Below are 16337 nucleotides of genomic sequence, written 5' to 3'. Positions count from 1 at the left end.
CCAGGGAATCTGACCTCCAGCCTCCATAATTACCTACACTTATGAGCACACACCACCACATGGCATTCTTAAACACTGAGTCCCTTCTTTCTTGTTGTTGAGAGGGGGGTCTCACAACATAGCTCAGTCTAGCTTTGAACTCAGGCTCCTCCTACCTCAGCCTCCCAAGTGCTTATTCCAGCCATGCTGCAGAAACTTCTATACAACTTTCTACTATAGTCCATATTTGTTTTCCCCATGGCATGGAAATAGTCTTTAGTTTTAAGTCAAGAATACACGCACAGAATTTTACTGTCCCTTTTGTCTACTAATAAAAGGCCTCTGTGACTCCCTTTGTTTACATCACAATTGATAAGCCAGTTGTCCTTTTGTCTCAGAGTGTCCTTTGTAAAGCAATGTCCTAGGACTTCCAGACCCTTTAAGTATTTAGTCTTCACTCACCTTCATCCAACAGTTTTTAGCTGTTGATCATTTTCTAGCTTGTTATTGCAAGTGGTCGCAATAAAGACCAAACCAAGCTGGGGGTGGGGGGCACACCTTTGATCCCAAGTAGAGGCAGGAGGATCTCTTGAATTCTTCAGTTTGCCTGGTCTACAGAGCGAATTCCAGGATAGCCAGGGATACACAGAGAAGCCTTAGCTCAACACACACACACACACACACACCAAAAGCAAAACCAAACAAAAAACAAACGAAGGAAAACTTTGCTTTAAGCTGTTACTAAATAGACAACTGGAAGGACTTTACATGTTACCAGGCTGTGCTGGACCTGGGGAAACCCAGGTTTATCTTCATCATAAGCCATAAAAGACTGAAATCACCTCCTCACCAGTGAACCCATTACATGGCTTCAAATTTGTTTGAAATTAATAATGAATAAACCACATTTATTCAGAGAATAGTCTGAAGCCTAGACCAGTTTGGGGTGGAGTGGCCAGGCGAGGCACACATGAGGGGAGTTTTGAAATCCAGATCAGTGGAAAATATCCAATCCTGGACTTTCAAGGAGGATCTTGGGGTCACTTTAAAGGCGCCGTGAGCTTTTAGTGAAGAAAAAAAAAATGAATTCCCAAATTTTGTTTTCATTTTTATTATGACAAGAATTGTAGTTGACTTCTTGGAAGCTAGTTGCTCAGGTACCACACAAAAAGACGCTCCAGGATCTGATTCCTTTGGGATGGAGAAAACCACAGTCTTTTAGAAGTCTTAGACCTTCCAGCGTGGATCCCTGCTTTTCAGGGTTCAGGCCACATCAATTATTTCCCAGGGGAAGGCCACAAGCACCGATTCCTATTCCCAAACCCCCTGGATTCATAAGAACAAGGCAGTACAGGCAACAACCCTAGTTAGCTTGGGACAGATAGGCAGGGCAGGGTGGTGGCCTGGCGTGGTCTTCCAGGGGCACAGCCTGAGGGTGCAAACAGTGAGTTTGAGATTGGGCCCCGGAGGGGGCGGGCTACAGTGGGTGTGGTCTAACCAGCCACAGCCCTCCCAGGTGCTAAGCTTCCTGAGTGCTGGGTCTGAGGGCCACAAGGTTAAACCTGAACTACTCTTGGCTGGAAACTGGTTGCTTGTGAGGAACCGAGATGGCAAACTACCCAACCCGTCAAGATGTCCCGCCATGGGTGAAAGTCCCTGAAGATCTGAAAGATCCAGAGGTATTCCAAGTCCAGACACTGCTGCTAAAATATCTGTTTGGTGAGTGGCAAGTCTTGACGCAGCTGCTCAGCTCAGGCCTAGGCTCCCTGGCCTGGAGAGTTCATTTCCTTCCTCCAACAGGCCCACAAGGATCTCGACTCACTCACATGGAGCAGGTGAGCAAGGTCATGCTGGAGCTGAAGAGTCTGGAGTCTTCTGAACTCAGTGAGATCTTAGTTTATGGCTCTCATGACCACAAGCTTCGGGCCAAGTGGATGCTTCAGTCCATGGCAGAGAGGTACCGCCTGCGCCAGGAAAGAGGTGAGACTCGGTAGCAGGTGCTCGGAACCACGGCTTGGTGGGTAGCCTCAACCCTCCACCATGCTTACCTCTGCTCGCACCCACTGCCTGCATGCCTGTAAGGATGACTTGCTTTAGACATTACCAGGGACCCCCCCCCTCTCTTTCTGGGTTGTCTCTGAGAATCCTTTGGTGGTTCGGGGCCCCAGAGGTTAGTCTAAGGTAAGAAGGGGCTGGAACTGGTTCCTCTGAGCAGGGTTATTCCACATCCCCATCTCCAGGTGTCTAGGAGAATGTTAGAACTGGCCCCGGTGGTGTCTGCTTCAGACCCAGAATGCAGGACTCTAATTAAAAGTCGACAAAAAGATGGTGAAAGTGGCAGCGAATGCTGAGGACTCCTATTTGCTCCACAACACTTTAATCCTCCTGTTGGTGTTTCTCATGCAGGAATGCTGAAGCTGGAGGAAGCCATGGAGACCTTGGAACTAAGCCAGGGTTTGGAGTGAAGCCACTTTTCAGTCAATGTGACACATTAGGCTGTGGCCAGTGTTGGAGCAATTCTGGTGTGGTTTTTAAACTTTGTTATATCCCTTACAGTCTAACAAGATATTTCTGGGTCCCTGACTTGCAGTGAGTTATGATTAGAGTATTTCGAGTTTCCAAGGTTGCTAATAAACAACAAAATTTAAATAATCAAATCGTTTTTTGGCACTGTATCTAATGAATTGTAGATCATAACTTGCTATCAGATGCATCATAAAGGTGTGATCCTTATGGCTTGTCACTGCACTGAAATCCTGGGGAAGTAGGTATCACACTGTCTGGAACTCACCCAGGATATCATAAAGAACAATAGCTCTAGGCCAGGGCGGTGGTAGTTCAGGTCTTTAATTCCAGCACTCCGAAGGCAGAAAGAGGCAGGCAGATCTCTGTGAGTTGGAGGCCAGCCTGGTCTACAGAGTGAATTCCAGGACAGGCCCCAAAGCTACACAGAGAAACCCTGTCTTGACAAAACAAAACAGAAAAAAAAAAGGTTCTAAAATGCATTAATGTAAAACAATACTTGCACTCCATCATTAATAGCATGGAAGAGCCAAGACCCTTTCTCTTGTGCATCTTTGCATCCTTGTAAATGCTTTGATGATATACAGCTTGTGGGATCGTTTAGCTTCTGTATTCAACCTGTTTTGGAATACTAACTTGTAATGTGGGTTTGGATTGCTGCATAAGGCGCCAAAGGGAAAGTGGAACTTCTGAAGGCTGAAAAGCCACCAAAGTAGGTGTCGCAGCTTACCCTGTAGCTCCTAATTTGATAGTTAACCAGAAATAAATCCCACTCTAGGGAGATTTCTGGTTCTATGGCCTTAAGTAAGTTGTTTAACCACCCCCATTTCCCGCAATATTCAGGGTCTCTAGGCACTTGGGAGACAGGAGGATTTGGAATTCATGGCCTGTCTCAGCTAAAAAGCAAGTTCTAGGCCAATTTGGGCTACAACCCCATCTCAAAATACAACCATGTGTTCATCCACATATACATGTATATGTAGGGTACTTAGAAACAAATACCGCATGTAACAGTTAATATAGCTTGCAGAGATTGGCAGTGGTGGGAGAAAGCCAGTAGTCTGTTAAGATAAACCTTGTTGTGTCCATGGAACAACTGCTTTCCCTTTTGTGGTCAGTAAGGACAACATTGTTGTCTGGGCAAGTAGCTGAGTGTGACCTCCAACTCATGATCCTCTTGCCCTCGCTTCCCAAGTGCTGGCATTATATTCGTGCCACCACGCCCAGTGCCAAGAGGGCCTCATAGAATTTTCCCATCCAATTAAAAGATCCAAACTCCCTTTCCCTGTCAGGCTCTAAGTAACCTCACCTGTGTGTTCTAGGCTTCATTTCTGCCCCAGCTTATCCTCCTCTCCAGACCCCAAGTTTGTTACTTGAAGAGCATTGGCTTTTTGTTGTTTTTAGGAGGGGGTCTCACCATGTACACCCTGGCTGTCCTTGAATTCACAGAGGCCCTCCTGCCCTTGCTTCCTGTGTCCTGGGAACAGGGAAAAGCTAGTTTAACTCTTAAGTGATCCATCTTTATCTCTACTGGGGGCCCCTCTCTAAGGTTGGCTTTTTCTTCTCTCTTTCACAAACCTGACAGTGTTAGCATTTCATTTTTACCTTTTCTTCATTAGAGTATGAATTTAAGGTGATTTAAAAAAGAGGCAATAGAGTATAGTATAAAATCATTAAGGACAGTGTGATAAGACACACAGACTGCCTTTTTGGTTTTTTTTTTTGTTTAATGTATCTTTAATTTTAAGATTTATTTTATGTATGAGTATATTATCTGTATATATGACTTCATGCCAGAAGAGGGTATCAGATCCCATTATAGATAGCTGTGAGCCACCATGTGGGTGCTGGAAACTGAACCCAGGACCTCTGGAAGAGCCCTCAACCGCTTGCTGAGCCATCTGTCTAGCCCTTGGGGGAATTTTTGAGACAGGGTTTCTCTGTAACAGTCCTGGCTGTCCTGGAACCGTCTTTGTAGACCAGGCTGGCCATGAACTCACTGAGATCTGCCTGCCTCTGCCTCTGATGGGATTAAAAGGCCTCCACTGCCCTTTTGGACTACCTATCTTTCAATCTTTCAGCATGCTTCAGTCTTCAATCTGTGAGTGTAAAGGCTGTGGAGAGGAACAAGTGAGTGACAACTATCCTGAGCCTCTGTCAAATCAGAATATCTGATGCAACAGAGATCAATCGGATCGCCATATACACACATGTGAAGTACACATATACTACACTTGTATCGCCATTGAGAGATGTACATCATTATATACATGCATCTATACAAATATCTGCATATACACATATGACCATTGAGATAAATTCACACACAACCTTTGAGAGGCGTATATACATTACTATATGTTCCACATATACACATCAATATTGAGATACATATGTATATGTATGTATATATGTATTGTCATCAATATATATGACGGGAGATATCATTCTGTATATGTATTTTTTTGTTCCTTTTGAGGCAGGTTCTTACTGTAGCACAGGTCTCAAACATCAATCCTACTGCATCAGCCTCCTGACTGTTGAGGTTATAGGAATGAGCACCACTCCTGTATTCAATAAATATTTTTTCCTTTTTTAATTGCATTTTCAGTAGGTGTATAGGCTTTGTATGTGCATATATAGGTACATCATGTGTGTACATTGTCAGAAGAGGGTGCTGGATCCTCTGGAAATTGGTGGTTATGAGCTTACCTTGTGCATGCTGGGAACTCAATCCAAACCCTGTGCAAAAGCACAAATGCTCTTTACCACTGACCCATCTCTCCAGCCCATAATAAATATTTTTGTTTGTTTTGGGTTTTTTTTTTTCCCTAAACAAGGTTTCTTCGTGTAGCCCTGACTATCCTGGAACTCACTCTGTGGGGCAGGCTGACCTTGAACTCACAGAGATCCGCCTATCTACCTCCTGAGTGTTGGGATTAAAGGCATGTGCCACCACTGAAGTGAGAGACTGTTCTTGTTCTATTGTCTGGATGGGCTTAGACCCCCATCTGGGGTCCTCCAAGATTTCTATCATGGAATAGTCAAGGACAATACCATCGGTATCCTTTATACAATTTTTTGTTGTCATTAGATGCCATACGTCCTGTGGGTCCTCAAGAAAGACAGATACACATTTGGCTTGCTAAGGTACCAATCATTCACTACATTAGCGTTTTGAATCTCATCCTTGAGAATTCTGGCTTGAGAGTTCTGGACCATTCAGACATTATGAAGGAAACAAGGACTTTGGGTTTTGATTGTCTTTAAATTATTACTATTATTTTAGATTTTTAAATTTTAGTTCATGTGTATGATTTTTTTGTTTTGTTTTGTGTTTGTTTGTTTTTGTTTTAGGTGAATATATACCTGTGCACCATTTGTTTCTGATGCTAGAGAGGTCAGAAAAAGGCATCAGATTCCCTGAACTGGAGTTGTGAGCTACCTTGTGGGTGCTGGGAACCAAACCCAGGTCCTCTGTAAGCACCAGTGCTCTTAGTCACTGGGCCATCTCTAGTTCCAGTTTAAAATGGATGTGGTGATACCTGCCTGTAATCCCAGCACTTGACAGGTAGGGGCAGGAGGACCAGGAGTTTGAGGTCATTGTCAGCTACTTTTGGAGGTCAGCTTTGGCTACAGGAGACCCTGACTTCAAACGAACACATGAACAGGCTTGATGGGGATATGGGAATGTAGGAGAATGTTAGAGCTTACCTAGCATCAAGGAAGCTGGGGATTTGATACTCTTAACTCTGGGAACTGGAGGTATGATCAGAAAGTCAAGATTATCCTTAGCTACATAGTACATGGCCAGCCTGGGCTACTCGAGATCCTTTCACCAAAAAAAAAAAAAAATCTGTTACCCGTTTGGGGGGGGGGGGTTCTAGACAGGGTTTCTCTGTGTAGCTTTGGAACTTTTCCTGGAACTCACGGAGCCTTCTTCTGCCCCCTAAGTACTGGGATTAAAGGCATGTGCCACCACTGTCCCCCAGCTAGGAAATAATGATTTTTATAGCAAGTACATCTTTGATTTTAACTAACTAAACACAGAAGAAAGAGTTAATATTTGGAGTGTAAGAGAAGTTTGTTTCCACTTTTGATTACTAAAAAACTGAGTCTTCCTTGGTGATGCATGTCTTTCATACTAGTACTGGGGAGGCAGAGGCAGGCAGATCGCACAGCGATCTATTGAGACTGGCTTAGCTCAATGTAATCACCTGTGAAGTAAGGCTGCAGCTGCTCTAACCATTGTTTTCTGGGGATTCCAGAACAAACTGGATTTCCTGGAGCTAGCTTCTTAAATTTACATACATTTGAAACAAACACTACAAGGCTAGGCATGTGTACTGTCCTGGAGTGCTGAAGCCTTGGTTCAGTCCTCAGCCCTGTAAAGGAAAGGACATCAGAAGCTTAAATGCTGCATTCAAGCTGGTCAAAACCCTAGTGGGGCCGGGGAGATGGCTCATCACGTGCAAGTGCTTTCTGTCAAGCCCTATTGCCTGAGTTTAACTCCTGGGACCCTCTTGGTGGAAGGAAAGAAGTGACTTTAACAAATCATCCTTGAACCTCCACACATAATGCCATGGCATGCACTTACCCTCATCTCCATACATACATACACTCCACACACATACACACACACAAGCAAAAATGATAGAAAAGAGTCTCTACTATCTATTTCATTTTCATCATTTTCTCACAGCAATGATTTTCCTGTATACATTTTCAGGGGTTTTTAAAAAGTACCCCTGACTTGTGTGTGTGTGTGTGTGTGTGTGTGTGTGTGTGTGTGTGTGTGTGTGGTTTATATGCTTTACTACTACAGAAATGTAGAGATCAGAGGAATGAAGCTGGATCTCTTTCACATGCAGGTATGTTCTGGAGTTAAGACTCAGGTCATCAGGCGTGGCAGCAAGTACCTTACCGGTTGAACCACCTTGCTTATCCTGTTTTTTGTTTTTGTGTTTGTTTGTTTTTGTTTTTTAAAGATAAGGTTTCTCTGTATAACAGTCCTGGCTGTCCTGCAACTCACTTTGTAGACCAGGTTGGCCTTGAACTCACAGAGATCCACCTGCCTCTGCCTCCCAAGAGCTAGGAATAAAGGCGTGCACCATCACTGTTCCTTCCCCATTTGGTTTTTTGAGATGGGGGTCTCACAATGCATGTAACCCAGTCTGGCCTTGAACTTGTGGAAATCCTCCTACCCAAGACTCTATCACCCAGCCAGTTCCTCAATTATAAATGTAGATTATATTCTTCTTTCCATTCTGTCAGATAGTCCATTTAATTAGTTTTCTCATAGGATCAGTGGATATTCTCGACTGTTTGTCTTTACAAGTGTGATGAACTCATTGAAAAAAAAAAATGCTGTTGTTTTTGCCAACATGTCTGTAGGCTAAATTTGTAGGGGCAAATTGCTGTCTAAAGGGGGTCAGGAACAAAGCTGCCCTGATATGAACATGGGCCTGGCAGCATGCTCGAGGGTCTGGCTTCAATCTCCAACACCACAAACAAGGCCCAAACAAGCAAACCCCCACACACTTGCCGGCTGTGCCCACTTCTTTAGCGGCAACAGGCTCACTCCCAGAAACTATATGAGAGAGATCACTGTCGTCTCACTGACCCAAGCAAACTTATTCTCTCCTCCTCTCTCAACTGGCGGGTGCAGTGTTTTCTTCAGTACTTCCTCTAGCTCGGTGGAAAGTACCAGTGGACAATGAAAAGGTATGTGTGGTGCTGGTGTGGTGGAGCACGTGATCCCAGCACTCAGGAGGCAGAGGCAGGTGGAGCTCTGAGTTCAAGGCCAGCCTGGCCTGGTCTATAGAGAATTCCAGGACAGGCTCTAAAGCTACAGAAAAATCCTGTCTCAAAAAGTTCAAAGGAAGAGTCTGGGAAGTAATAGCATAAAGGTTAATGGCTTTTCTTAATTTCTAGATGGTGAAGAGCTATGGTTATGGAAAGCCCCTGGCTTTCATTGTTGTGGAAATGAAAGGGGCCAAACCCTACTGTGAGTGGGATTTGTCTGTGGGAGATGTACAATGGGAAGCTGACAGGGGTGGGGATGGCAGTGGTTGTCACAGCTACAGTCAACACCTTGGGGGAAAGCGGGCCGGGAGACCAGATGTTTAACCAGGGCTTTGCATGAGCAGAAGAAAGCCCCCCCCCAAAAAAACACCAAACAAACACAAAAAGCTCAATACTACCCTCCTTAATAAAAACCAAAGAAGCTGGGGTGGTGGTTCGTGCCTTAGGTATTAGGGAGGCAGAGACAAGCAGATCTCTTTGAGTTTGAGGCCAGCCTGGTCTACAGAGTGAGTTCTAGGACACTCAGGGCTGTTACACAGATAAACCGTATCTTAAACCTCCCCTATCTCCCAAAGGCTAACAACGGTAACCATAACCAAGACTAATTAGGGGCCTTGAACATGGTACTGTTAAGGGAATCCAGTCATCATTTATAAGTGACCCTGCTTCACCTCACATGGGCAAACCAAACCAAACACAGTGACTGAACCTTTTAACTGTATTTTTAATTTTATTTATTCCCAGAGCCGGCTGTTATGGTGGAGATCCCACCCAAGTCCCCTCCCCCGTCTCCCTCCAAACCCTGCTGACCTCCCCCAGTCAGCCAAATGAAGGCTCCTCTCCCAGAGATACTCAAGACTGCTTTCACAGAATGTTTAAACTGTTCCCTAAAGAACTAGACTCGTGGTTTCTCCGGTCTCCCTTTTCTGTTTCCTTTCTAGGGAGCTGGAAGGCCACCTGGGAGCACTATGTCCATTAAACGTGCGTTTTTTTTCTAATTCAGCTTGATCTGGTCTGATTTGGATTGCTGCATCAATAGAGAGGCTTATCAGGGTGTGGAAACTTTTCACAGGCAATCTGAAAAAATGGTGGATTCGAGTCCAAAGGGCCTGTCTTCCATCTTGCCTTTAGCCAGCAGTTTACACAGAAAGAGGAAACGAAGGCAGTCAGCAATCCCTAACTTTAGTCTTGTCCATCTGGACAGCAGGCTCAGGTCTTATCTAGGAGGATCATGGTGGCGAAAGCTAGCCTTTTCTTGAGCCAGTCCTTAGAATGACTCGGGACAAAGTTTTACAAAACAAATCATTAGCAGTGAGTGCGGGTGGTCCTTCCTACAACATGAAGTAGAAATATGGCCTTATAGGACAGGGTATGCAGGTCCCTATCACAGTCCTCAGGGCTAGTATTTCTGTGTTTAATTGCATATAACTTCTAAGTGTAGATAATAATTTTGAGAGCTACAGGAAAAGCTTTGCTCCCTGGGTGGGAAGATACAGGAGGAAATGCTCCTTGCCAGGGTCCAGTTCTCCCAGGTCCTCTCTATCTGACAGGTTGACTGAGACAAAGTTCAACCTCTTTAGGAGGGAGGGCTCTGCCTTCTAGTAGGTTCTAGCCTGGTAGGAATGGTATGGATCCCTAGGATCCATGAAATTACGTCGGTGCTAAATGTAACAAGGACTGGGAGAAAAGTACCTCAAAGATGAGGATGTTAACCCTCTGGGTGAGCCTTGAGAACCAACTATCCAAAAACAAAGGAGAGCACCACCTGCTGGAGACCTGGGAAATAAGGGCAGCGCCACGTGACTGCGGCCAGGAGCGAACCTTCCGAAGAGAGAAGTTAAGGGCTTGGGACAGGAGGTGATTTGTCGGTTATCCAGAATCAACCAAGCATTTTTGTTGCCTCTGTCTTCAACTGGGTTCTCAACCTGGATCCTGGTTTTCCTCAGCCCTTCTCTGCTGCTGTTCTTACAGATTGATTTACTGGCTAATACATTTTTGTTGCTCGATGCTGAGCACAGAATCCAGGGCTTCACACATGTTGACCACCCACTGTACTGCTCAGTTACATCACTGAGTACGTGCTTTGTCAACTCTGCAGGAACAGCATTGTAGGTGTTGGGTTGGAACCTCCAGCTCGATCCTGCACGGTCTGAGAAGCTCAATCACTCTCTGTCTAAACCCTGCTCTCTCGGAGAATCTCCAACAAAGAAAAGGCATGAAACAACCCAGTTCGGCATTCTTGGCAGCTATGGCAGCTCCTCCCCTGATACAGCCAGTGGCCCAGCCTAAAGTGTTGTTTTTGATCATACTTGGGCACAAACCCAACTTCTGGCAACACTTCATCATCCCTGACCTAGAGGCTATACAACCGCCCTGCTTTAGTTCCAGCCTGTGACTTCTCGGGCCTCGATCTCTGGCACTGGAGAACTCACTTGGGAGTCGCTTTCCTTAAACAAGTTTTTTGCTTTTTCAATTTTGCTTGATCTGGCTTATTGTGTTTGTTGTGCCCAAATTCTGAACCCCAGAATCACCAACAGACCCATTCCGATGCAAAAGGAAAGAGATTTTTAATTATTTAACTAGTTAACTGTATTAACCCAGTTCCTCCTTCTTCTGTCTGACCTCTGACACAGCAGGTGGAAGGAGAAGGACCCGGAGGGGCCCAAGGGACAGAATTTATTGGGCAGAGTAAGGGGAGTGTCTAGGGGGTCCGCAACAGCCTTGGGATTGGTGCACTTCCCGGCTTGGGCAACCTGTCTTGTGTTGATTGGTTAACTGGTTGCTATGGCCTATTGGCCCTCCCAGGGCAGTTGCTATGCTCTGTCTGCCACTGATACCATAAAGCATGTCCAGAGCCTGCCAGCTAACTTCTGATTGGTTCCTTGCCACATGGAGCATATCTGACTTCCTAGTGACTAGGAGGTTGGGCAAGGTCAGGGAGGGAGCTCAGCACATTTTTGCTGAGTCAGAGGCCTACATCGTTTTGCAGCCTGTCATGGCTGCCAAAGCAGGGGCCAGGATGAGGGTCTGGTCCCTTCATGTTGTTAGAGAAACCTATTATCAGGCAACAGAAACCCTGTTCGTAAGAATGTTTGGAATTTGAGGGAACATTTTTAGACAGGTATCCAAGATGCTCTTTACATGGAGGAAATCTGAAACAATAACTTGTATACTAACCAAATGAATGTAAGCCCTCCCGTGGAGGGAGAGTGTCCGAAAGGCATTAGAAATTGAGAGTGAGAATTATTTACAGAGATGGTGGCTTGCCCAGATTCTATAGCTACTTTGTGATTCCTAAGCACTGGGCCAGCCAAAGTCTAGTCACTAAAATGATCTGATTTTATGGAGTTTGTGTTTCTTTCTAGTACTAACAAAAAACATGACTAGGGCCAGGAAGATGACTTAGTGGCTAAATGCTTGCTGCCAAGATTGATTACCTGAGTTCAATATTCACATAATGGAAGGAAAAAACTGATTCCCCAAAGCTGATCTGTCAAGTGCTGCCTTGATACATACCACCATACACACACCACCACACATACACACACACCAGCACCACATATATACACACACACCACACCACACATACACACACACCACCACTACCACACATATCACCAAACACACACCATACACAACACCTCTACACACACATATATCACCACACACACACTACACACACACTACCACACATACATACCACACACACACACACAGAGAAAGTACATAAATGTAAGATAATTAAAGTATGACTAATGTTGTAGTACTGGGGTATAGTGGTGACCTTTCTTAAAATGCCAAATTAATATTCAGTTATGTAAAGAGAGAAGAAACTGTCTAGTACTCAAGGCTTCTAGCTTGAGCTCTTCCTCCCCCCACCTCCCTGCCCAAGACAGGGTTTCTGTGTAGCTTTGTAGGCCAGGCTTTGATAAAGAATAAAAGACACACAGCCAGGGCTATATAGGAAGACCATGTCTCCAACAATAAGTAAATAAATAAAAATGAAAGTCACAAATGTGCAAAAATTCTCTAATTTGTTAAATGTGCTACAAAACAACAAAGCTTCTAGGACTACCTTCCATCAAACATCCAGTGGTTTCCAAGACTGGCTTCAGCCTCTCCCTTTAAGGCCCCACATTAACTTTGGTTAACTTTGGTACTTTGACCTCTTGCTTTGGTCATCGTCCACTGGGCTCATTTATTGAACTTGAAGGACCCCAGATGCTAATGACCTGGGACTTTGAGTTTCAGTATCTTTTTAAATTTGACACACTGTTTGCTTTGGATTGCCCTTTGACTAATATCTATCTTGACTCAACTACTTGTTTGGTGAAATTCTGCCTGGCCAGTCTCTTCCAGAACTTTAAGCACTCCCTTGACTCCATGACCTGCACACTCCACCTTATGGGCCCAAGGGCTGAGATTCTTGCAGTCTGTGGACATGTGCAACTCCTTTCTGTCCATGCAAATTATACATGCAATGTATCCTAATCATAGCTGCCCTGGGGGAATTGTGTGCCACACTGCAAATTTTCAGTGTTAGGAGCTTGGCTTTCCCTCTGAGATATTACACCGAGAAATAAGTCAGGGAACATAAGTCAGTGAGCAATTGGCCTTCAATGCAGAGCTCCAAGTTCTGTAATTTATTTATTTATTTATGGTTTTACAAGACAGGCTAGTCTCAAACTCACCGAAATCTGCCTACCTCTGCCTCCTGAGTGCTGGGGGATTAAATGTGTGCACCACCAACCCCTGGCTGGCCCAATTTTTAAGTTACTTTTGCAGTTTTTACTTTGGGAACAGGGGTTTATTAGTCTGTATTCAAGGTGACCTGGAACTCCTTACACAGATCACATCAGCCTTCAATCGACCCCTCCTGCTTCTGCTTGCCATGGGCTGAGATTACAGACATGTGCCTCTGTTGTGTATTAGTTTCCTTCCATCTGGAGAGACACCTCAGTAGTTAAGGGCACGTGTTCCAGAGGAGAACTTGTATTCACTTTCAGACATTCCCACTGAGTACCTACAGTTTCAGGGAATCTGTAGCCCTTCTCTGTAGGAAACAGGCACACAGTGGTGCACATGAATTCATGTAGGAAAACCACTAGTATATGTGAACTAACACAGAGAAAGAAAGAAAAATATCAGAAACAAAAGTCTTTGGAGAAACAGCAGAAGAGTCCTGGCTTGAGAAGAAATAAATAGTAGTCTAGAATAGCTTTACTACAGAAAGTCTCTAGGAAGATTCAAAATACTTTTTATTGCATGTGACACTGTGGGAAAGCATATGTTCAGAGAAAAAATTCATTAATTTGCACAAAAAATTTAACTTCAATCAAGTTATCACAAAATAACAAGGAGGCCCTGACCTGGGCCAGTAGGCCTCTGAGAGAGAGGATGAAGGGGTTCAGAAAGAAAAGGGATTGGAAAGTTTGGAATAGGAGGTCTTACACAAGCTATGTCCTATGCCAAGAAAGCTTATTAAGAGCTAGGTGTTGGTGGCGCTCGCCGTTAATCCCAGCACTGGGGAGACAGAAGCAGGAGGATCTCTGAGATTTCGAGACCAGCCTGGTCTACAAGAGCTAGTTCCAGGACAGACTCCAAAGCTACACAGAGAAACCCTGTCTCAAAAAAAAAAAAAAAAAAAAAAAAAAACAAACAAACAAACAAAAAAAAGCTTATTAGGTTATTAGGAAGTTAGGGGAGAAATAAGACAAAGTCAGCAGAAACTGTCATATATATAGGTCATAGCCAGCAGGGGTAACCAAAAATATTGTACAAAGGGAACACAGTTTCTCAAGAGCATTTCAGGCAGAGCAGACAGTGGCCTTGGGACTGATAACTTCAGTGTCTTCTGCAGGGAAAGTCAAGTTCCCAGGAAACAAAACCTTATATCCTTGGAGGCCCAGGCCTCATCCTCAAATTGGCCTTGCCAAGTTCACTCCTGCGCAAGGTCAAAGAAAGCCTTAGAACGATCACCTCTTAACAAGACCCAAGATGTGCTCCAAAAATCATGGCTGGCACTTTTCAAAGGCAAGAACTCTTAAGAGGCAAAGAGAGACAGCCTCAGAGTGAAGTGACACAGGAGTATTGGTTTCCACATGAACTGCCACACTGGGGAAGAATATTTGGGGTTTCTATACCTTTGAACTTTTCTTTTCCATGGTGGTCTTTACCCTAGGTCTTAAGGTAAAAACAAACTTAACCTCCCAGCCCTGCAGATTTCTCTAGAGCCCAGGTTATTTTAAAGAATGCATTTGAAGAACACATTCCATTTTTATTGAAGATCAACTCCAGGATTTGCATCAAAGATTTTTTACATTTCTTAGTTTGGAGCAGTGAGCACATGAGGGGCCACCAGAATGTCTTTTCTGTGGCTTCACACAGTGACACATCTCCACCACTAAAGGAAAATGGGCCACGTGGTCATCCAGGCTTCTCTCTGTGCTGCACACTTGGACAGCCATGAGAACTTGGAACCAAGCCCTGGAGAGCTCCTGGCACAGGGCTTCCCACTGTCTGGACAGTGACCTGAGGTAGGAAACTCAGCCTGTGGATGGAGGGGAGTCGGTCCAGCTGAAGAAATGGTGGGCACAGGGCCTGAGCTCCAGAGAAAGACTAAAGTGCAGGCAGGCTAGAAGAGCAGGCACCCATCATGATCCCAGGGAAAAGGCACGGGACAGGCAGCAGCCCAGGGCTCCCTTCCTCTCAGGCAACAGCGACCCTCAGCAGCTCTCCTGATTCAGCCCTTGCTGTGCACTTGACATCTCCCGGGTCTGTCTAGCAAGTCTCCACATTGCTCTCCTGGGACACTCGCCTTCCCCACTGGCTCTGTGTCTTCCTCTGCCACGAGCTCCCAGACGGTGACAGAGACTCTTTCCTAAGCCGTGTTCAAACACAGTTCCCCTGTCACTGACGCTGATGCTTGGACTTGAGATCGTGTGCTGCTACACCCATGCTTGCCCCTGAAATGCAACATGGCCACTTTGTTATCTGTTTCTAGAAAAGTGGAGTGGCCCTTGAGGAGGGAAAGTCTGTAGTTGAAGAGAGATTAGCAGTGTATACCAAGAGAAAAGGAGGCCAGCCCTGGGCACTGGTATGCAGACTCAGGCAAGTGACATGCATCTCTGAATACAACCGGATCATCAGATAATGATTAATAACCAAGACCCATGAAGCAGCAATTGTAACTAAATCACAAGTGGACACGTGGGGCTGTGAGTAAATCAGTGGCAGATGTCCTTGTTTGTGTATAAGATCTGTGAGTCTGAACTTGGCACAACGTAACAGTAATTCTCACTAGCTTGGAAATGACATTGGCAATGGTGACAAGGCCACTTTTCCACAGCAGTAACTGCACGGATGCACAGATGCATATAGACCCAGTGCATGCTGGGAAAGGCTGTTGATAGCCGTCCAGGTGAAGTTAAGTGTGAATTGTGAAATTCCTTTCTGTCCTTGAGCTCCCGATTAAAACGGGGCAAAGGTTAAGACAGATATCATGGTGTTATAGGATACTAGCTTGCTTCATTAGATAACATGAGCCGGGGCATTGTAACTTGGAATTCAACTTAGCCTGGAATTTGAGACAATGTATTAATTCTGCAAATTAGGGCTGCTTAACAACCTGTCTCCAAAGTCTGTAGTTTAAAGCAGCATTCTGTTATTATAGCTGAGGGTTGTGTGGGTTTACTCAGTTTAGGAAGGTCATAGTACTTAAGATTCTTATGCATACATTAAAAGCAAAAATAAGAAGAATAAAAGATTCTCATGCAGTTTTTCCTCCTTCCTTCCTCCTTCCTTCTTACCCCTCCACCAACCTGTGTGAGTGTGTGTTTCTCTATGTGTGTGTGTGAAAGAGAGATGGAGAGATGCCCAGTTCATATAGAGTTGTTTATAGAAGTATGTGTGGAGGCTGTTTACAGGAATGGAGGAACCACATTAGAGGACTCCAGATCTCCAGGGAGGCCTCTCCCCTGATTTGTCACGTTTCTAGTCTATCATGAAACATGGGATGCTTGAACTTGTGG

General features: G+C 44.8%; 1 protein-coding gene across 1 annotated transcript; it reads left to right on the top strand.

Moving 5' to 3' along the window:
- Positions 1-1586: 1586 nt before the first annotated feature.
- Dppa5 (developmental pluripotency associated 5) lies at positions 1587-2444 on the top strand. Its single transcript, XM_051197971.1, has 3 exons — positions 1587-1698; positions 1780-1959; positions 2386-2444. Exons 1-3 carry the CDS (start codon positions 1587-1589, stop codon positions 2442-2444), a joined length of 351 nt encoding a protein of 116 aa, XP_051053928.1.
- The last annotated feature ends 13893 nt before the right edge of the window (positions 2445-16337 follow it).

This window comes from Phodopus roborovskii, unplaced genomic scaffold (assembly GCF_943737965.1).
Source record: "Phodopus roborovskii unplaced genomic scaffold, PHOROB, whole genome shotgun sequence".
NCBI lineage: Eukaryota > Metazoa > Chordata > Mammalia > Rodentia > Cricetidae > Phodopus > Phodopus roborovskii.
Note: the sequence above shows the minus strand (reverse complement) of the source record. Positions and strands in the feature narration are given on the sequence as shown.